The 22,860-nt window shown below is 36.7% G+C and overlaps 1 protein-coding gene across 1 annotated transcript; it reads left to right on the top strand.

Moving 5' to 3' along the window:
• Positions 1-545: 545 nt before the first annotated feature.
• LOC121250974 (cyclin-U1-1) lies at positions 546-2,007 on the top strand. Its single transcript, XM_041150242.1, has 2 exons — positions 546-1,106; positions 1,537-2,007. Exons 1-2 carry the CDS (start codon positions 679-681, stop codon positions 1,808-1,810), a joined length of 702 nt encoding a protein of 233 aa, XP_041006176.1. The 5' UTR covers positions 546-678; the 3' UTR covers positions 1,811-2,007.
• The last annotated feature ends 20,853 nt before the right edge of the window (positions 2,008-22,860 follow it).

The following is a 22,860-nucleotide window of genomic DNA, read 5'->3' as shown; positions in this document are numbered from 1 at the left end:
AAATATAGTATCTTATATACTACTCACCCTTATCTTTGTTATATGGGGCATCACAATCTCCTCTCCTTAAATTTCCGACGTTCTCATTGGACCTATCCATTATAAGTGACACGGCTCAAGTCTCACATTTCTAATTAGAATAGACTCTGATACTATTTGTAACGTCTCAATAGAAGGTCCAAACCACATAGCTTATATTCTAAAATGATTAGTTAATAATATAATTAGAATCCCATTAGACCCTTATAAAGAATAAAAATTTTTCATTTTTAATAAATGTAAAATCTCATCCATCATCTATGTTTATCTTATCATACAGGGTATCACATGATTCGACCGTCAATTTGGTGAATTGTTGCTGTCCGGTTAAAATCCGTAGTATATTTATTCCCATGCGCATGTGTGATCCCTTCAAATCCAATGGCTCGAAATCATTGTCTGCACCCCAATATCTCATCAACAGATCACCCAAAATCCAGCTTCTAATTGATATATAAAGTTCAAAAAACCTCTTTCTATAGATACACAAAGCAAGATGTACACGTGTCAAAATCCCAGTTCACGACCCTCCAAACTGGATAACATGTACACCCGGAAGCACACACCCTCAAGTCTAACCAACCAAATGCCTAAAAATTCTTTCTCACACATCTGTGAGAAACCACAACAATGGCCTAAATGTTGTCTACCGTCGTTGGTGGTGGATATACAAACCAAAGCCGGCAGCCGGAGCCGAGCCAAGCTGAGACGACCACGCCTAGAGTGCTAACCATATTGTCTTCAGTGTTGGAGAAGCTGGTGGCTCGAAATGACCGGCTCATGGCCGACTCCCTCAGTCAGAAGCTGCATGAGGTAAGCTGCGGCTCGTGTCGACTTGGGAAGGGCTTGAATGCGTTTCATGGTGTGAGAGCACCAAGCATAAGTGTTTCGAAGTACTTGGAGAGGCTGTACAAGTACACGAATTGTAGTCCATCTTGTTTTGTGGTTGGGTATGTGTATATAGACAGATTGGTGCACAGGCACCCTGACTCCCTCGTGATATCCTTGAATGTGCATAGGTTATTGGTTACAAGCGTTATGGTTGCTTCTAAGATGCTAGATGACGAGTAAGCTCTCTCTCTCTCTCTCTCTCTCTCTGAGGTGGAGTCTTTTGTGCATCTTCCTTCCTTTGGCTCGTTTTCTTGATTTATTGGGGATGCTTTGAATTTAGCTTGTTTAAAACATTTTTGGTTCAACTGAACTATATATATAAACGAACACTGCTCTGAACTGGGTTGAATGGATTTGATAGATATACTATAGCTATCTCTGTTTAGATATTCATATTAACGTGTGTGAAAGACGTACGTGAGTGGATAATCCACTGTGGATTTGAGGAATTATTGCAGACACTAGCATATATATCTAGTGAATAAAGTAATTGTATCATCTATCCTATATGGTGTGCACATTTCAATTAAGGGCATATATTTTGCTAAAAAGGCTACATGGAGGACAGCATCTTTGATGATTAATTGATTTGTTCTCCTATTATAGGCATTATAACAATGCATTTTTTGCTCGAGTTGGAGGAGTAAGCAATGCCGAGTTGAACAGGCTGGAATTGGAATTGCTCTCTCTATTGGATTTTGGAGTTACAGTAAGCTCCCGGGTTTTCGAGATCTATTGCTTGCATTTGGAAAAAGAAATGCAATTCAATGCCATCGGGAATAACATCGAAAGGGCAATAATTTCCAGTGCTGTCGACGATGTGACTGAAATATCAGTAGAAGATACACAAAGTTCATCACCACCTCAGATGGTGGACTGACCTGCATTTTTCTGCTGCATCCGGTTTTCTCTTGGCTTAGTGAATTAATCTTGAATTGTTGGCCATGGAATCATTGGCTGCTTTCTTGTTTGTATGATATTAATTATCATGTAACATGGTGCTTCACCTCTTGCCTTTTTGCCATATTGATGAAATAAAAAAAGAAAAAGGAAAAAAATGAATTAAGTTGACTATTCTATTAAGTCCACAAGGAATTAGCTGTAAGAGCAGCTGGTTCTGGTTGCATTAGGAATTCTAGCTAAGGGATCTTTGTCATTGCAGAAGAAATATTGCAAGTATAAATAACACAAAACATATTTTTTTTAATGGAAATAGATTTCATTTCATTCAATAAAACCGAAATTACAGCTTTGACTTATCAATACAGAGAAAAACCTGGATTATAAGTCAAACTACATACCTGCTCTGGGGCACCCCACACACAAATTTCTTTATGACGTGCATTGTCTTAACTTCTATAAACTCTCTCCTAATAGTGAAGAGCGCTATGTCAAAACAGAACTAAACGACCATTCTTCCAAGAGAAGAAAAGTACTATCAACCTTCATCCTCCCAAAGAGGAGAATTACTATCTCTCTGACTCCTTCCAAAGGAGGAACGAGACTCTGCTGCTATGAACACCAAGTCTAATAGTCTATTTCTTTTATTAATTAACACACATAAAGAAATAAATTACAAATACTAGGAAAACACTGCAGAAACGGAGAAAACATTGCACAAAGAGGTTGCAAGAGTGCGTGCAGGACACGCATGGCACCAGAAAAAGAAACTGCATGGAGTTGTCGGAGGCACTAGATCCAGCGGTGCCACGTGTGGTACTAGAAAAAGAAACTGCATGGAGGCGAGTGGTGGCGACGAGCGGACTTCAATATGGGCGTGTAGGAGTCGCGCTGCTCCTTTGGACACTGCATTCAGTAGGCTGATAGATTGGCAGCCTTTGAATCCACATGTGGGGCGCGTGGTGTCCTCTGACCACCAGAAGGTCTCCAACCGGCACTCCTCCCTTATTTGGCCCAAAAAAATAAAAAAACAAAAAAACAACAGAAAACACAGAAAAAGTATTGGGCTGAGAGGAAGAGAAGGGAGGGGGGAGGGGGAGGGGCTGAATCTCCCACCCCCATTAGAGGAGTTTCAAATTTTTTTTTTTTGGTGAGTTTTCTAGAGAGAGGTCAGAGTTTCTCTCTAGAACTTGGATTCCTCACTAGAACTAATGCTTTTAAAGTTCTTGGCAATTATTTATCTCCTTCTTCTTGAATTTAGTTGGCTTATGGGCATGCATGCGGTCTAAACCATTTCACACTACTTTAATCAAATGCTGTAAACTCCCCCCCCTCCTCCCAACCTCAACCAACAAAAAAATATATATATATATATATAATTAAATATTCTATTTTGAATTATGTTTAAACATTGTTGATGCATTTTTTTGATGGGTCAGAGTCCAACAATATGGTTGAATGGTCCACGATAATGGTTTGGACATTGATAAGGTGCTTAGATGCTTTTCCAAGAAATAAACTATAAATAAAGCATATAAATTGTAATTAAAGAGAGAGCATAGAGATTTGCGTGGTTCGGCAAAAAATCCTACGTCCACAGATTGTTTGGGAGGGGGGGCAAATCCACTAGATTGGGTGATTTTATAGGAGGCAAAATCTCTCAATACAATGAAGGAAATAGAGTTGAGTAGAGGTTGAAGAAGATGCATTCCTTCCTAGAGAGAGATTCTCGTGATGGTTGGGAAGTCTTTCCTTATAAAGTTGTCCGATTCGCCACGTTTGTAAAGTTCACTTTCTTTTACAAAGATCTCATTCCTTCTTTGGAGTACCTGAGTCATACTTGCATTGCCCTTATTTTTGTTATTGTCTGTGTGATGCAATGAAGATTTCCAATATTGAACTACAAAAAAAAAAAATTCTAAGAGCTTGTCCTTGACTTTCATTGTTGTGCAATGCATCTCTGAGGGTGGAGCATGAGGAAACTTTTGAAATCCTTTGTAAGGGCCTCTGAGGATGAGCCTCTAGGAAGTTTGTTTATGCAAGCATATGACTGTTCATATTAGCGAAGTGCGTGAAAAGTGTGTGTGTGTGTGTTTTTTTTCCTGAATTTGACGATCATTTTTTTTTTTCGTTGGTGCTAGTGGATTTCTTGTCCTCTTGAGGTGATTTCACATTGGTGTTGTTGTTTTGATATTAAAGTTATAGTTTGTTTGTTGTAACCTGTACTATGTGGTAAGGGAGTCCGTTGACCCCCTAGGTCCATCTTAAGTAGTTGCAGTTATGGAACTCAAATGCTCGTTCTCGAAGGTGACCCACTGGCAGTGGTTAAGGCAAAGAGAGGTAGCCCAGTTGTGTGTGCTGACACTTCTCGTTGAGGCAGTGGGAGTCTTGCTCAATGTGGTGAAGGCATATACATGTCTTGTTTGTTAGAGCTCGGCCTACATGCTGTTAGGCTTGGTTGTTGTGGCGAAGGTGTATGTATGTCTTGTTTGTAGTGGTGGTAGGCTTGCTCGACCATGTTATTGTGACAAAGACACATGTGTGCCTTGTTTGCTATGGTGGGAGGCGTGCTCAATTGTGCCGTTGTGGCGAAGGCGTATGTTTGTCTTGTTTGTCATGGCGGGAGATTTGCTTGACCATGATGTTGTGGTGAAGGCATACGTGTGCCCTGTTTGCCTTTTTTCGAGGCGTCTGAGTGCTTGACTCTAGGATGGCTCGACTATTACGAGAAGGTTTCACCAAAAACTATAACACCACGAACTTTTGAGATTTCTATTTTAGGAAAGTTAGGGTTTACACTATAATTAGGTTTTTTATTTTTATTTTTAAATAATAAATTAGGGTTAGATCTAACATTTGGCACTTGAGCCCATGTTCATTTCTTGAGGTTAATTATTGGGCACCTAGAATTAGTCCCTCATTGTGGATGATTAATTTCATGAAGATATAGAATCCCACTAGGCCCATTAGGCCAAAGCCCACTAGGTCCATATAAGGATGAGCAAACCTGAGTATTATTCTTGCCAAACCCATATAGCCCATGGAGGTGAGCCCACGTATGTTATACCTAAAACCTACTTGCATTGCACTTCTAATTGCAAGCATAAGTCTAGTTCTACTCCAACCATGAGTCACCTATTCCTATCCCAACCACAAGTTCTAAGGCATTCACAATGCCTAGGGCAACTATGACTTCAAATCTCATTCAGACACTCCACTAAACCCACAACACTAGGATGACCACACCCCTTAGACTCTACACCCTCTAAGCTCTATTTATAGACCCCATATGAGAGCCTACCAACCATTAGATGAGCTCCAAGTAAGCCCACCAAATTCTCTTATATTTTGTGGTAAAATAAAAAATCCTAGACCCAAATTTCCTTTGACCCGACCCGATTAGCTATAAAAGGTTCTAGGATGCAACACGACATACATACTTTTCTACCCTAAGATTTTGGCCTCAACCCTCCTTTTCAAACCATTCTCCATCTCTCTCATCCGACCACCATATCTCCAATTCTTCCACGTCATGCAGCACCCTTGCTGTTGGTAAGTTTCTTTTTTACACACACATGGATCAGGTTGAGATGCACCATGCACTCATGCACACACCCCATGCCACGCAAACAATCAACCACCACCACTACCACCATCATGACACCATTTTTTCTAACCACATCCATTCTATTTCACGTCCACTTGGATTCTTTGGATTCACCCTTAATCAACCTTCAAGCCACACGAGATTAGGGTTTTAAAATCCTAACACTCAATCTCAGCCTCTACCCTCCTTGGGTGTATTTGGATTGCCCTAGGTATATAATTTTTTCCTTCACTATATGCATTAAAACCATAAGCATATCATAACATGATAGTAAAAATCGAAGGGAAAAAGAGTTAACTTAGGATTAGGGTTAAACCAAATGCATGAGAGTATGTTACATACAATCCGTTGGTGATTTTGGATGACATGTATTTCACATGCCATGGGAGTAGTCTCGAGCCCTAGAATAATTCAATTAGGGTTTTTAACATGAGAAATTTAGGTTTGGGTTGAGTGGAGTAATACAGGAAGGTGAGTGAGATTAGGCGAGTACGGTAGTAAGTGGGCAAGTTTAGGTGAGCAACATATCCGATGATTAAGGTTAGGTGAGCAACATATTAAACAACCAAGGTTAAGTGAGCATGGTACTAGGCGAGCAAGGCAATGAGTAAGAAAGGATTAGGCAAGCAAAATGATCAGGGAGCAAGGTAGCGAGTGAGCAAAGTGCTCGGTGAGAAATGTAGGTTAGGAAGAGTAGTAACCGAGGGACTTAGACATCTTGAGAATTCATGCATAATGTTTAACAGACCAAGAAGCTTACACTTTAGCCTAAAATATAATAAGTTCAATTTAAAGATTAGAAATATGCATGATTAGCTTAATTTGCACAAGGATCAAGGTAATTGACTACTATGATCATGTTCTTTTACACTACGCTTTGTTGTAAATTATAAAGGTCTTTTACAAATGTATATCTATAGTAAAGTTTTACAAATGAATACACACACACACACACATGAGCATTTGTTGACAGGTCCTTTTTACAAACCCTAGCTATAATGAAAGATATTACATGATGTTAGAATTGCATGAGTGATGGTTTGACTGAATACTATATAGTATGACTATTTATTTTAAAGAGTGAAAGGCAAGGTAAAGTTAAAGAAAATAAAAGAAAATGAGAATGAGAATGTATAATTACATGTGTTTGATGAGATTAATGAATGGGCCATATGAGGATGTGGACGGTACCATGAAGTCAGGACAAATGACAACGTTGGAATGCATCATTGGCAGTGTACCTAGTGACGACCCAATTTTGACGTTCGATTCTTATCCGCTAGCTACATGAAGAATTATTGTCGTAAGGGTCACCAACCCTAACACACAAGATTAACAATATGTAACGACCACTAAGGATGAGGTTAAAGTAACAAATGATTAATACTTGAGGTTGAGGAAACGAGAGTTTTATTTTCTTTATACTTTGAGGTAAGTATTTTACGCATGCTTAGAGGTAAGGTTTTTCTTAAAGAATGATGGTGTTAATTGAAAATCATATGTTTATATTATGTTTACTGTATGATGTGACTTTTATTGAATATTCAACTCTTTTTAATTGTTTTTTTAATGTTTTCGTAAGGTTTTGAGGATATTATAGGCGAGGATGTGGTCTAGGAGGGTGACATTGGCAATAAGGCTTAAGGCATTAAGAACAAGATTTTATTTTATCTTAACCATTTAATGCTTTAGTTTCCACAATGTGTGGAACTTGACAAATTATTTTCTTTTAATAAATGCTACTGAATAAATCTTTAATTGATAGATTTCATTCAATGAAATATTTCGGTGATATTCTAAATGTATGGAATCTTTTATTTGGTGCAAAGAATGAATGTTTTATTGTTAGAAGCATATCGTTCCTCTAGCTTCACAAGCTTTAGAGGGATGGGGTGTTACAAAAACTAAACCGGTTAATATAACTAATCCAAACCACGAGTTTAAAACTTGCAAACTTGAGCCAAGTGGCCTAATATTTGGTAAGGACTCGGTTTACGTACTTCTTAAGTAATGTTGGAGGCACCCAGGTGAGGCTTAAGGGCGGCCTTATTTTACGAGGAGCTTTGTTGCTCGGTGTGTTCCTTTGTTGATTGGGAGAGCATCATTGCTGGTGTAGTCCTTTGTTACTTAGGAGAGTATTGTTGCTCATCATGGCTCTTTGTTACTCGGGAGACCAATGTTGCTCAGGACAAGTGTTGTTGCTTGGCGAGTTCCTTTATTGCTTGGGTGAGTATTGTTGCTCAGCATGGTCCTTTGTTGCTAGGCAAATTCCTTTATTGCTTTTGCTACTCGGGGAAAGGATTGGTACTTGGCAAGATCCTTTGTTGCTTGGGCGAGCATTGTTGCTCGCCGAGTTTTCTTACTGCTCGGAGTAATCGATGTTGCTCGAGAGAGCTTTATCAATGGCTTTTGATTAAGCTCGTGAGCAAAGTGTGTTCTTTGCTGACCTTTGTGTTCACGTTACTCTATTACTTTAGATTCCAATAGAGACTTGAGGAGCCTTATAAGGAGAATATCCAAATATCAAATTTGTTAGCACAAATACATTTAAATAGCAAGTTTTAGGGAAATAAAATTGAGTATCTGGCTACTGTTGGTGAGCCCAGAGCTTAGCTCATGAGGCTCTAGGTGACCAAAGTGTTTGCTAGATTCTTTCTTCTCTCTCTCTCTCTTTTTGAGCTTGCTGGCCCAAGTCTCTTGTGTCTTAGGGAGAGCAACGTCGCTCTCAAGTCTTTTCTTGTGTCTCAGGGGTGAGTATTATTATTTGGAAAGGCCCTTCCTTGTTGTTTAGGGTGAGCAATGTTTATTGTTTAGGCTCCCTACTTGAGGGCACAATATTTTGAATCACAACTGTCCTTCCTTGTTGTTTAGGGCGCGTTTGATTGCTTGCCTAAAGTTTTCTCGTTGCTCAAGGTGAGCAGTCATGCCCGCATGTCCATCCATGTGTTCCTTTTAAAGCCTTGTATAAAAACCTAAGGAATTTTATAGTGAGACCATCCAAAATTCAAACTTGTTAGTACAAATAAAATTAAAATCACATGCTTGGGGCAAGCAAAACAGGGTGAGCTTCATTGTTTGGGTTGCTCGGATGTTCTGAGTGTTTGTTGCTTAGCTTGCTTGTAGCAAGTTTCTTTTCTCACCATGCTTGGGCAAGCCTCATTGCTCAACTTTTGTTGTTCAATGCTCGGTGGGCTACACAAACACCTAGCTTCGCTAGGAATGTGCCTCGGGGCGATTTTCATTGCTCACCATGGTGCGGGCGAGCAATGGAGCTTCATTGCTCCCCTAAAATGCTCCCTGTGTGGGCAAGTTAAGTGCTCGCTTTGCTTCCCTTCACTAATCCTTGCGAGGGCGGGCTAAGCTCCATTGCTTGCCTAAGACTTTCCAAGCGTCGACGGTTAAGGGCCTGCTTGACTTGTTTTATGGGCAAGTAATGGAGCTTGATAGGGATGTCCAAGTGCTAATGTGGTCAATTCTTGCCAAGCTTTTGTCCCATGCAAGTTGCATTTCTCGCCTGAAAGTTTCCTAGCGGTCTCATGGGTGTTCCCAAAGATGGCCCATGACTCAACGATAATCCAATGAATGAAAGATAAAGAGAAACAATAGTGATGCTTATTTGTTTTTGTCGTGTAAAACAAGAGTTACGGTGGGACTAGTTTTGAGGTGTTGCGGTGCAGGGAACTTCCTGGCCCAAAGGTGCTTTTTGTGGACTAGGCTGCGTCCATGGTAGAGGATGTGGGGACCACTTTTCCAATGGTTTCAACTTTCTTTGTTTCTGGTGTTTTAAATAGGGGTTGCTACGACTTTAACTGATGGTCATGGGTGAGCTCTTGGCCATGTGTGGATCAATATCTAGTGGACATGCTGGGAAGTGGAGAGGACTCTATTTCTCCTCTCCCACATCAGTGAAACTTATCTATTTTCGTTGTGCAAAACAGGGATTGTGGTGCAACTAGTTTTGAGGTGTTGGTGCAAGGAGCTTCCTGGTCGGAGGTGCTCAGTGTGAACTAAGCTGCATGCATGGTAAAAGACGTGCAAGACAACATTTCTAGTGGTTTTGACTTGCTTGTTTAAAACAGGGGCTATTGCGGCTTTCACTAGTGGCTAAAAGGGGGCTAAGAGGGAGCTTTTGGGCGGTGAACATAATTTGTTAAAGGTTGCCTTGGCTCCGGCCGTGTGTGGAGCAATCTCTAGTGGATGAGCTAGGTTGCCGCTGGAACTCTATATCTCATCCTCCACTGTAACGCTCCATTGAGGGCAATGCCTCATTTGCGTTGCACTAGCTTTTGTTGGATCATACGACCTATTGTTTTAAGAGTGATTTTTCGGATCCCACATACGGTGCCAAATTGTTGATGCATTTTTCCAATAGCGTTGAAGCCCAACAATACAGTTAAATGCAAAGTTTTGAATTTTGTACTGTACCACCCGGTATGGCCGAAATATTTTATTTCTATGGTGTATCTGGTATAGAGAAGAGTATAGTTACAAACCGATCAGAATTTCGGCCTATATTTTGGCCCGTACCGACCGATATTTTGGCATTTTTTTTTTTTCAAACTGCAAGCTTACTTTTTGACCCCCAATTCAGACCAGACTATTTATAATTTATTTATATATATTTATATATAATTTATTCATATATAGACTATTATTTTAGAATATAATTTATTCATAAATATACTATTCAGAAACGGTATCTGAGATAGTACCGGTATCAAAATATCTCGTTTCAATGCCTCGATCGAAATGGTCACGGATACGGTGTTCAAAACATTGGTTAAATGACCAATGATGATGGCTTGGGCATTGATACGGTGCTCGGGTGATCGTTCATGAAATAAATGATATAAAAAATATATAAATTGGAAATAAAAGGAGAGATAGAGATTTAGGTGGTTCGGAATCAAAGCCTACGTCAATTGATCATTTTGGGGGTGAAATCCACTATATTTGATGATTTTATAGTCTCTCATATCTTTCCTTATAGAGTTGTCAGATTCTCCACATTTGTAGTGATCATTTTCTTTTATAGAGATCTCATTCCTTATTTGGAGTAGCTAAGTCCTACTTGCCTGGTATCATTTTTATCATTCAACTGTCCTTTTATCTATAATAATAATAGTGGGCTGGACGGAAGTTCATTTTATATCCAACAAATATAACATTCTTTTGTTTCTAATTTACTAAATTAAATATTGAAGAAAAAACGAGTGTTTTAGAGGCAAGAAGAAGTATTTGAAACATTGTGCATTTCAAATCGTCTACTATTTATTAACATGGCTTTTTATATTATTTAAATTTAAAAAACCGAATTTATGGTTAGTTAATCCGAGAATAGCTGACGTGGCCCAATAGAAACAAAGTTTTTGCTTAAAAGATTATGTATATTATAGTAAATTCTATTCCAATTATATGGAATTCTCCATGACCAGTCATGTACACCATCAAACATTATATATTGTTGTGTGGTTTGTCAAAAGCAATGCCTGCCCTGGCCTTGTGTCGTTCCTGCACGGTTGTTTGATTCTTTAGCAATTCATAACTCCCCCTCTGTCTGTTCTTCTGTTTTTCTTTTCAAATGATCCGGTTAAATTGAGAGAAGTTTTGGATAGCTAATTGAGAAGGAAGTTAAATAAAATATTATTATAATATTATTTTTTAATATTATTTTTGTTTTGAAATTTGAAAAAGTTGAAATGTTTATTGTATTTTGTGTGAGAGGTTAGAAAAATTATAATAATTAGACAAGACGAGACGAGACTCTCTCAATCCAAACAACCCAAATCTTCCGTTTTTGTCTAAGGTAGTAACTACTACCCTATCACTACCCATCTACTATTCAAGTTGGTTTCAAATTTTTATTTTTTATTTTTTTTAAAGTATTTTTTTAACATCCTTAGTCAGTAAGAAAAAATTAAAAAAATATATAACTTTATTAATACTCACTTCCTTGATCATTAAAAAAAATAAAAAGGAAAACACTATGCCCACAAAAGATTTCTACTCAAATCTTCTACCGAAATTTTTTTAATTTTTTTTTACTTAATAATTAAGTAAATGTTTTTAAATGAATATGTGATTTTTTTTTTATTTTTAGAAAACATCTAAATACTTTAAAAAAATGGTGAAAGAAAAAGTAAAAATAAAAAATAAAAAAAAGAGTTGAACTGTTCGGTAGAAATTCTCTGTGGACATAGCAACGTCCAAATAAAAAAAAAAGTACAAAAAAAGTAGTAGATGGATAATAGTAGGCACTACAAGAAAATTTGACTTTTAGGGACGAAATTTGTTAGAGACAAATTAAATTTCGATCCCTAAAAGTCATTTTTGGAGGCAAAAAGTGCCTGAGTTACTAAATTCGTTCGAACAGAGAAATATCCATTCGAACAAGATATTTTGTGATGAACAAAATCGTCTCAATAAAGTCAAACCATTCGAAAGGAACAAAAGAGATTTGACCATGGAATTAATGTATGTTGGAACAATATATAATTTGTTTGAATGATAATATTGGCGAGAAATTAATTTATTTTTTCCTGGGAAAGTTAATAACCGTTCGAACTTAAATTTCTTTGTTCGAGCGGACATTTTTTCAATTAATTTTTTTACTAGTATGGATTTGTGCATATATTTTTTTCCATTAAAGTAATAAACATTTTTTTCATTAATTTGTTATCATTTTCAAAATATAAAAATGTGTATATATTATATTTTATGATTTGCGGTGAGTTAAAATATTTATAAATTCATAAATTAATTTTATGTAATTAACTTCAAAACTTTATAATGATTTCTTTTATGTTAAATTTATATAAATATAACTTTAAAGATAGTATCATTTTTTATATTATCATGAACGGCAAGTAAAATGAAAAAAATAAACAAATTAGTAAACACGAAAAATAAAAACCATACATTAATTACATCTTAAATATATAATGTTCAATACAATATAAAAAAGTAAAATAATAACTAAAACGATCACTATTGTCTAAGTAGATCAACATCCTCTTGCAACATTTTAATACTTCCTTCTAGATCCCTAAGTTTATCCATGATGGGCTCAACGAACTCTACAAACAGAGCTTGTACCTGATCCAAAGTTGTCCCAGGAGGCTGTCTCTCAACAGCGGCAGTACTACTAGAAACTGGATCTGTGGGAGGAGCACTAGATTGTTCTGGTGCAGTCTTCCGCAAGTGCCCTTTGCTCTTGCTGAATGTGATCTTGTTAAGGGGCCCCATTTGTGGCGACCTCCGCTTAGTGGCCGACACTATAACCCCCGATCGAAGTAGGAGGTTAGATATCAGCAGTGCAAATGGTAGACTATCTCCACTGGAAAAGCGTGACTCCGATCGAATGTGGAGGAATAAATCTAATGCCAGATCAATGAGATCCCCTCGTGCTATTCACAGCAAAAATCTGGCTCGATCGATCCCGAAATCAGTCTTATGTTTTTTCAGATCGATGTTATAGCCAACAATTAAATTAAGCATTCTGAAAAATGCTATACAATCGGCTTGTCGGATCACCTTGCTCCCATCATATGAAGGAGCCGATGGGTCTTGCACTAGCTGACGCACCTGATGATTTGTGAGACCATTATCAGGTAGATCCTCATCCTCACTATCATCCGAACTAACATCCAAATCTACATTCAGGGCTAGCGTGAAGGATGCGGCCGGTGTGTCGGGATCAGATGGTGCAGCTGCTGGTCCCCATGTAGCCACTGTAGGATATGCGTTGGCCATGCGCAGGATGTCAAGGAACTCAGCAATAATGCGGGGAGAGAAATTAATACTCACTCCCCGGACTGATAAGGTGTAGAACAGAGCATCAACGCTAAGTTCTTTCATGGCACGGTAGAACTCACCGACCATCTCAGGATATGCAGTCCCCTGCTGCTCACAAATCGGTATCCATCTCTGCTCGGTGAAGATGACTTGTATGCTTTGTCCCTCCCATGAAAGATCAGAGAAGTCAGACAAATTGACTGGACGCTCGACAAGTATAGGCCTTGTCTCCTGAGTATGAGTTGCTCCATTACTTTGGCTTAGCTGATCTCTCGCACGTTTTCTTCTGCTGGATGCCATTGATATACTGTTTAACCATAAGGAAAATAATAATATAATTAACCATAATATTTAAATTATATTATTGAATAATTATACTATATTGAAATTGAATTGAAATAACTCGTTCGAACGGAACATATTCTGTTCGAACTAGTAAAATCTATTCGAATGGACTGTTCTATTCATTCGAACCGGCAATTTTTGTTCATTCAAACGAATTTATTTTGTTCAAACAGAAATAATGTTGTTTAGCAACTGAGAGTTCGAACAGAAATAAGCCAAACAGCCATGACTGAGTAGACTCAGCCCCGAACTGAAAAACTTTCTATTTAGATGTTATCTTTTGTTTTAATCGGTATAAATGATTAAGGAGTGAAACCCAATCATTTCTACCGATTATTTTGATGTTATTTTTACGGAATACACCAAAATGGAGGGATTTTGAATTTGCAATCCATACCCCCCAAACACAACCATTCGTGCAAAAAACTAAACAATAGAGGTGGGGAGTTGACCCATACCTCTTAGAAGTTCGAATGTGGGATTGTTACGGCGGTTGAGTGGTGGTTTTTGCGGGGGAGATAAGGGGCGAACTCGGAGACTCTTAGCGGTTGCTGGTTCGAATGAGAAAGTTTTGTTTCATCGTAATCGAACTTGGTATATAATGACTGTGGCGTCTCATTCAAACTGGATAAATATCCGTTCGAATTGTTATTATACTAATATATTTATAATTATATTACTAATAGTAATATATAATAATACTAATATTAAAAAGTACAAAAGTATAAAAATAAAACTAATAATAGTATTATAATACTTTTAAGTAATATATTTAGTATATTATTTGTAAATATATTTATTTTATTATACTAAGTACATACTAAGTACTTAGTATAATTACAATGACTTAATTATATAGCTATTATATATAAGTTATGATAACTCTACTCGTATAGTTTATATAATATTATAGCACTAACTATAGTTACTAATTATATAACTGCAATGTAAGTATTATATATAGTTACTATATAGCTATAGCTATTATATGTTATGATAACTATACAAGTTAATATAATTAATATAAATATAGATATAATAACTATTAGTTATATAGCTACTACAGTGTAAGGATTATAAGTTATGATAACTATACAAATTAAAATAATTAATATATATATATAGTAGTTATTAGTTATATAGCTACTAGACTGTAAGTATTATATATAGTTATTATATAACTACAGCTATTATAAATTATGATAACTATACAAGTTAATATAATTAATATATATATAGTAGTTATTAGTTATGTAGCTACTACAGTGTAAGTATTATAAGTTATGATAACTATACAAGTTATCATAACTACTATAGTTACTATATATAGTTACTAGAGCTACTACAGTGTAAGTATTATAAGTTAGGATAACTATACAAGTTATCACAACTATTATAACTACTATGGTTACTATAGTTACTAGTTACTATTATAAGTTATGATAACTATACTTATTATATTTTATATTACAAGGTAGTAAGTTATATAATATATAGTGCAAAATTAGAAGACCAAAAGTGTATATATATATATTAATAAGTACTATATATTAATAGTTAGTATATAGTATAAGTATTATATTAACTATTAGACCCAAAGTATATTATATATTATCAATTATAATATAAAATATAAGCTATAGTGAATATATATATATATATTATATACTATATAATATTAAAATATTGTATACATTAGTTCGAACCCAATAACGTCCTGCTCAAACGGTTTTATCTTGTGGAATATGTTTGGAGGAAAACTTCGCGCCAAATATTCTGAATGTTTGTTTATTCGAACGTGAAAATTCGTCATTCAAACGCACTAGTCAAATAGTGTTACGAAAATACCCTTTATGCTTGTCTACATTTGAAGAATATTCTGATTTGTTAGTTCGAACAATAATATTACATGTTCGAACGTGAAATAAATCGCGGCAGATTTGACGCCTATTCGAAATTTTCGTGTTCGAATGCGTAAATGTCTAGTTTGAATGGGACTTCATAGATTCAAATACCTCAACCTCTAGTTCATTTTCACAATTGATGAAAATTTCTTTAGAGGCAGAGCACAACAGGCGATTTTGTGTGTGTGAGAGAGTGTTGTGGAGATTGAGAGAGGAACAAACTTGAATAAGAGAAGGGATTCTTGAGAGTTTGAAAGGGTTTATGAAATGTATTACTTTTTTTTTTCTATGTTTTTTTTTTTTGTATTTCGAGTTTCATTATTGTTAATTTATTGTATATGATTTATGTTTTCTCATAATGTGTTTTATGCTTATGTAGGTATTGTGGATTCATATTTTGTTTGGATTGCTTAAATTCGAGATAATATTTATAATTTTTAGATTTTTGATAATTTATAGTTTTTAATTAATTATGTTAAGATTTTTGGTATATTTGTTTTTGTGCAATCCTATTTAAAATGAGCACTTTGCCAATATACATCTTATGAGATTGTGATTGTGAGAATTGTGTTTTGTGCCAACCATTTTGTCTCTGTTTCATGTCTAAAATCTGTGTTTGTCCCGTTCGATCACTATAATGTTAGTTCAAAAGAGATCCCATCCGATAAGAATCTTGTTCGAACAGGATCCTAATATAACGTAACAATTATAAAATTATAAGATATAAAAATATAAAATAATGTAGTACAATTACAAAATATTTTGCACTAAAATTAAAATAGAAACTTAAAATATAATATAACATTGTAAAATAATTATACTTAAATTAATGTATTATACTTATAAAATATTTAATTAAAAAATAATATAATATAATTAAAAAATGTTTTGCACTAAAATTAAAATGGAAACTTAAAATTTAATATTAAGTATTTAATTAATGTACTATACTTATAAAATATTTAATTAAAAAACATATAATATAATTACAAAATTTTTTGCACTAAAATTAAAATGGATATATAAAATTTAATATAACATAATAACTATTAATACTAATTAATGTACAATACGAATAAAGTATTAATTACAAAATAAGATAATATAATTACAAAATGTTTTGCACTAAAATTAAAATGGATATATAAAATTTAATAAAACATAGTAATTGTTAATACTTAAATTAATGTATAATACTTATAAAATATTTGTAATATTTGGTGATTAAGAATGTAATTTTGCAATATATTTGTGATTTTGCATGTCATTTTATTGTATAGAAGTTGGATAGTTTTGAATTTTAGGGTTATTTTTATATGTACTTGAACCTTAGACTCGTTTGAGAGTTGTGGCCAAATATTCTCTTAAAGAATGTTTGGGTACAACTCTTGAATTGTCCAAAGTGGACAATTTTGGATTCTATCATCTATACGACAGATATATTTAGTTTAAACTCTTGTGTTAGTCAATTAAAATTTTGGTTCAGCAATTCCTTACATTCTTTGGGTATGTGGTCTGTAAGTTTCTTGGCCCATAAATAGGGTTGACGACTTATCGTGACTAGCATACTTGGAGAATTGTAGGGTAATGCTGCTGAAATTTTTACTAACATTAGAGTTTAGGACTGAGTATATATGTGATATAGATGATAGTCTCTCGAATGGGATAAAATTAACTACCTTATAAAAGTTGGATATTTTTTTATAGTGTTTATCCCATGAATTAAGTGTTTTTTAATAGACATATGACAAGTTACGGAAATACAATGGATAAAAGTTGGATGTTACTGTGAGATAGACTTGGGCGAGACTATAAGGAGTATGCACATGGGGTGAAGTGTTGATATTCGAGAATTTATAAGATGTCTGTGCAAGAAGTGCAAAAATCTTAGTTCTTATAATTTAGTAGTAGTGGAGGATCATTTACATGTCATCATGTTTTAAGGTAAACCAATGTCTAGGTGTTGACATGTGTACTCTCCTCCTTTCTCTCTCTCGGGAAAAAGGGTGGAGCGAAGTGAGTGGGACATGGAAACGATTATAACGAAAGTAGTGGAAACATGGTGGTGTGGGATGGTAAAGAAGAATCGTACGGGGGCTGTAGGCGTGTGAGTACGGTGGCCGAAAGTGTTGGCGAGTGGATCTGCGAAGAAGTTTCTCGTCTTAAGGGACCTAAGGTGCTCGGAAGGTGGTCTCTGAGAAGGAAGTTGGCGAGCAATGGAGGTTTTGGAAGAGAATTGGAAGAAACTGAGGTTACGGGAAGAAGAGTTTTCTGATATAGTTATAGAAGATAATGTTCCTGAGGAACTGAGATACAAGGAGCAAAAAAGCTTAGTGGGGAGAATGGTTTCATCCAGAACCATAAGCAGGGAGGCATTGGAGGCAACAATGGCGATGATATGGAGAATCAGTAAAGCAGCTAAGTTCATGGAGGTTAGTGTGAACATGTTTGTCTTGGCTTTTGAAAACCAAGAGGATAAGCAAAGAGTTTGGGCAGGAAGGCCTTGGCTCTTCGATAACAACCTGTTAGTATTGAGGGAGTTTGAGGGGCACATTCCTTTACATCGCATAAGTTTTGACCATGAAAGCTTTTGGATTAGAATGCACAACTTGCCTTTATCATGCATGATCAAAGAAAGAGGAGTACAGATCGGGAGTACAGTTGGTAAGGTTGAGGAAGTTGATATTCAAGACGATGGTTGTGGATGGGGAAGCTATCTGAGGGTTCAGATTTATATGAATTTGACACAGCCTTTGGCAAGAGGTTGTACCCTGAAGATAAAGGGAGAGAGTGTCTAGGTCCCGATTAGTTATGAGAAAATGCCACGCATCTGCTTTTCCTATGGATGCATAGCTCATGGGACAACTGGTTGTTGTAGTGTACTGGAGGATTCAGAAAACAAGGAGGAGCAATATGGTGCGTGGATGAGGGCTTCACAGTTTCAAAAGCTTAATAATGCTAGTAATCATTTCTGGAGGGAGGAGGGGGTAAAGACGTGGAGGAGGGAAGATACTAAGCAGTTTCAAGGTGAGGATAAGAGAGAAAACAAAGATGATAAGAGGGGTGGAGGTGAGGGGGGAAAACTGAGTGGTGAGGAAGAGGAAAATGAAGATCTTTCAGAAAGCTATAATAATGTGAGGGAAGAGGAGGTTGCTCCTACTACTAATATAGAGGAGGTGAATATGAAGGCAAGATTAGGGCAAAACAATGTAGAGAAGGGCCTGATAGAACTGTTTGAGGTGGAGCTGAGAGACGAGGTAGGTTTTCAAGCCAGTGGTATGAGCATTGAAAATGGGGAGAGAGAGATATGGCCTGTCGAGGAGGTAGCTCAGAATAAAGGTTGTAAGGAAGTTGAGCACGACATAAAAAAAGGAACATGGAAGAGGAAAGCAAGGAAAAAAGGAAAGAAGGATTGTGCAGCAGTTACCATAGTTAATAAAAAGAGAAATGAGGATTTTGTGGTAGAAGGAAAGGAAAATGGGACAAATAGAAGAAAAGGGAAATGGAGCAGTGGTGCGGAAGGAGAAGACAGCGTGGTTGTAGTGGCGGAGGCTGAGTTTCAGCCCTGCCAAGAATTATGAAAATCTTAAGTTGGAACTGTTGAGGATTGGGAATCCTCGGACAGTTCAAGATCTCTGCAGGATGGCAGAAAATAATAAACCCAGCTTGGTTTTCATCATGGAAACTAAGATTAGAAGAAAAAGGATTGAGTTTCTAAAGAAGAGGCTAGATTGTGAGGGTTGTATTATGGTGGATCCAGTGGGAAAAGGGGGTGGTTTGGCATGGTTAATGTGGAAATAAAAATCTTGAATTACTCCCAAAGGCATATTAATGCTTGGATTTGGGATGAAGGTGTTGAGAAACGTTGGTTACTGACTTGTTATTATGGTCAGCCTGAAACGGCTAAAAGGAAGGAATCATGGGACTTGTTAAAATCCATTAAACCACAAACTCAAGTTGGATGGTGTGTGGTGGGGGATTTCAATGAAATCCTTGTTAATAGTGAAAAGGAAGAGGAAGAGTGAGACCTGAGGGAGGAGGTGGAAGAGGCAGTAAAGCAAATGGGACCTCTAAAGTCCCCGGGTCCAGATGGATTTGGAGCTTGTTTTTCCAAAACCATTGGAAGGTAGTAGCTGAAGAAGTATGCCAGGTAGCCTTATCTATTTTAAATGGTAACTGTAACACCCCGTATTTTAGTGTATTTTTACTGAAGGATTATTTTTATTTATTCAAAAATTTATTCTCTTGTTTTAAAATTGTTGGATTTTTAGTTGGTTTATTTTTATGATTTTTAATTTTGTGAAAATTAATTTGAGATGTTTTCTTAATATTTATTATTGTGATGCATTTAAATTGTTCTTCTTTTAAATTAATTGATTGTTGGATTTAAATATTTTATTTTCATTGTATCATTACGTTTAATTTATTTTAATTGATTTGCTGTTTTAAAATCATTTTCGTTGGATCATTTTCTGTGACCCAAGATGTGAGGATTGAACCTCATTTCTTTTCCCCACTTTTCTTTTTTTCTTTTTCTTTCCCTTTTTCTTTTCTTTTCTTTTCCGCTGCGTTCCCTTTCCCCCGCGCGACACCCTTCTCTCTCCCTCTCTCTCCCCATGCGTTGCTTCTTCCTCACCCAACCCACCGTCGTCGCGCCGCCGTGCACGACACTACCCTTCCCTTCAGCTCCCCCACCGGCCGGCGACCACCACCCTTCAATCTCAGCCCCTATCTTGCCACCGTTTGCCCCCACGAGCCCCTCCAAGCTGCGGTGCATCTGGAGCTCCTGCGCTGCCGTCGCGCCACCTCCGGCCACCATCTCTTCACCGCTTCCTCCTCGACCTCCTAGCAACCCAATGGGCCCAACCCCAGCTCCGATTCGTCACCGGTGAAGCCTATCTATCTCCATTTTCGATTTCGACATTTTTGGCCTAAAACCACCCTTTGCGCCGCCACCCACGACAAACCACCACCGCCATTGGCTTCACCGACCTCTCTAAGCCATACCCTATCAATTTCGGGTTTTAGTTTGTCTCCATTAAAAAGTGAGTTTTTGAGACCCACGGCTACAGTGTATTTTACACTGTTACGTTGCTGTGTCGCCACCTTTTGCACCTCCATGATCCTTCGGAAATTATTATATAATACTGTAAGTATTTTTCTAAATAACTATCGTGATTTAAATGTATTTTTGCACTAACACATATTATTGTGATCTGGTTGGACATGCCGGACTGAGTCCGAGGAGTTCGGGGGTCGGATTGATTGTGGATGGAGTTATGTGTTTGGTTGGTATTGTGAAATGTTGGTTGTTGGTATGGTGTTGTTCATGTACATGGCATATTGCACGCATGATCATGTCTGTAAAGGAAACTGGGTTTTCGTGTACATGCATTCATGTTCATGTGTTTCATGAAAACTGGGTTTTCATGTGTTAAAGGATTTTGGATGCGTGTGTATCACGACCCCAAGCCGAGATGGGGTATTATCTCGGTGGAGCTCCTCTGGTCACTCGGGAGCGGAATATACTGAGTGACGTCCCCTGGGTTGTCGCTGGGCAACAACGGGATCGGACTAGATGGTCTCGTGCCGACTCCGTGACCCCTCTGCTGGCGGGGGCTAGAGGATGCTCGGCCACTAACGCGCTGGGCGCAGAACTGGGTATTGCTCGTTGGGTTGTGGGTGCATGGCCACGAACGCGCTGGGTGCGGAACTAAGCATCGTTACGAAGCCAGAACGTGTGAATGATCCCTAGGGGAGATCATGGTACATTGGTTAATGGATTAATAGGCTGTTTTTTAGGAAAATAGCGTGTGTTGATTAAATAGTTTTATGTGATTCATTTTTTGGGAAAATGAGATTTTATTGATTTGGGTCATTTTCTAGGAAAATGACGGATTATTATTTTTGGGCCAAAATGAGATTTTGGCGTGTATTGGAAAATATCTATTTTCAGGAAAAATGATATTTTGGATTTGATGCATATTTCATCATATGCATGCATGTTGGTTGCATCAATATGTTTTTATCTCGTAGTTGTTTGGTATATACTTACTTGCGGTACCGTTCTATGGTAACGCAGATTTTGATGCAGAGGAGGACGAGGGTGAGCCTGAGGATTCGGCTTCGCCCGATGAGTGATCTGGGATCACTCGTTTGGTTTGGACTTGTAATGTATTTATTTTGGATGACTGTATAACTTTTTAAAGATGCTTTGTTTTGAATATTTGTATTAAAATTCTGGTACTTAGTTGACTTGTTAAATTTATCCGCTGCGTTGTTTATTATATATTGTTTCATGTACACACACTTGGCACTATCGTTGGGATGTGTGACCGCGTTGTCATCATCCTGACGTCACGATTCCCGTATTTTTTGTACGTGGGAGTCGGGGCGTCACAGGTGGTATCAGAGCAGTTCGGCTCTGGGTAAACCCACATGTCCCTTAGGTGAAGTACCAGAAATTTTTATTTTTTTAAAGTTGTAAGTTAAATTATTTAATTTAAAATATGTGGTTTTTATTGGTTTTGTTTAGTTTATTGTTTACTAATTGTTTGTTTATTTATTTTATTGCTTTATTTTATGGTAAGTTATTTTATTGTTTTAATTATTTTTTGTGAACTACTTCATTTGTTTTATTCATTTTGTCTTATGATATTTTATTGTTGGTTTTATCCTATTTTATTTTATGTCGTATTGTCGTATTTTAATTTATTTTGCTATAGTGGTATTTTAATTTACTTGAGTTAAAAGTGGGGTTAAAGGTTGTGCTATGGCAGGAAGATGGTATGACTGTGAATGCCATTGTTAGGTTTGAACATTTGGTGTAGTAGGTCTGAACTCTTGGTGATTGGCTGTTTTTAATATCGAGGCTCGAGCGACATGGTCTGGGTGAACTCTTTGGAGTAGGAACTCAAGTTGCTGCTAAGGAGAGGATTAGTTTTAAATTGCTTAGGATAATTGAGGTCTTAGGTTTCGTAGAATTTATGTAATGAGTCTTTGGAGTAGGAGGTTATAAGTTCAACGAATTTCAAGGTTAGATTTTTGAGAAGTTCATCTAAGGTTTGTGATTCTATAGTTTTTTTAGGAAATAAGTTTATGGGATTTAAGGTGGTAGGTTCAACAAGCAATTAAGGGATTACTTAGATTAGAAGTTTTTGATCTTGTCGACCTTGATAAGCAGCTTGTTAACATTTGGGACTTTAGAATTTACAAGCTTTATATGGTGAATGTTTTAGATTTAAGGTCGTCGATCTTGAGGATTTCGGGGAATGATTCTTATCTGGTTTATGGTTTTATAATTGCAGAGTTAAAGGGTTGAATTATAATAGAATTTGAACTCTTAGTTTTGTAGACTTGGTACGCTAGCTTGGTCTATTC

Source organism: Juglans microcarpa x Juglans regia, chromosome 2D (assembly GCF_004785595.1).
Source record: "Juglans microcarpa x Juglans regia isolate MS1-56 chromosome 2D, Jm3101_v1.0, whole genome shotgun sequence".
Lineage (NCBI taxonomy): Eukaryota > Viridiplantae > Streptophyta > Magnoliopsida > Fagales > Juglandaceae > Juglans > Juglans microcarpa x Juglans regia.
The sequence above is the reverse complement of the archived record's forward strand: the minus strand, read 5'-3'. Positions and strand labels throughout refer to the sequence as shown.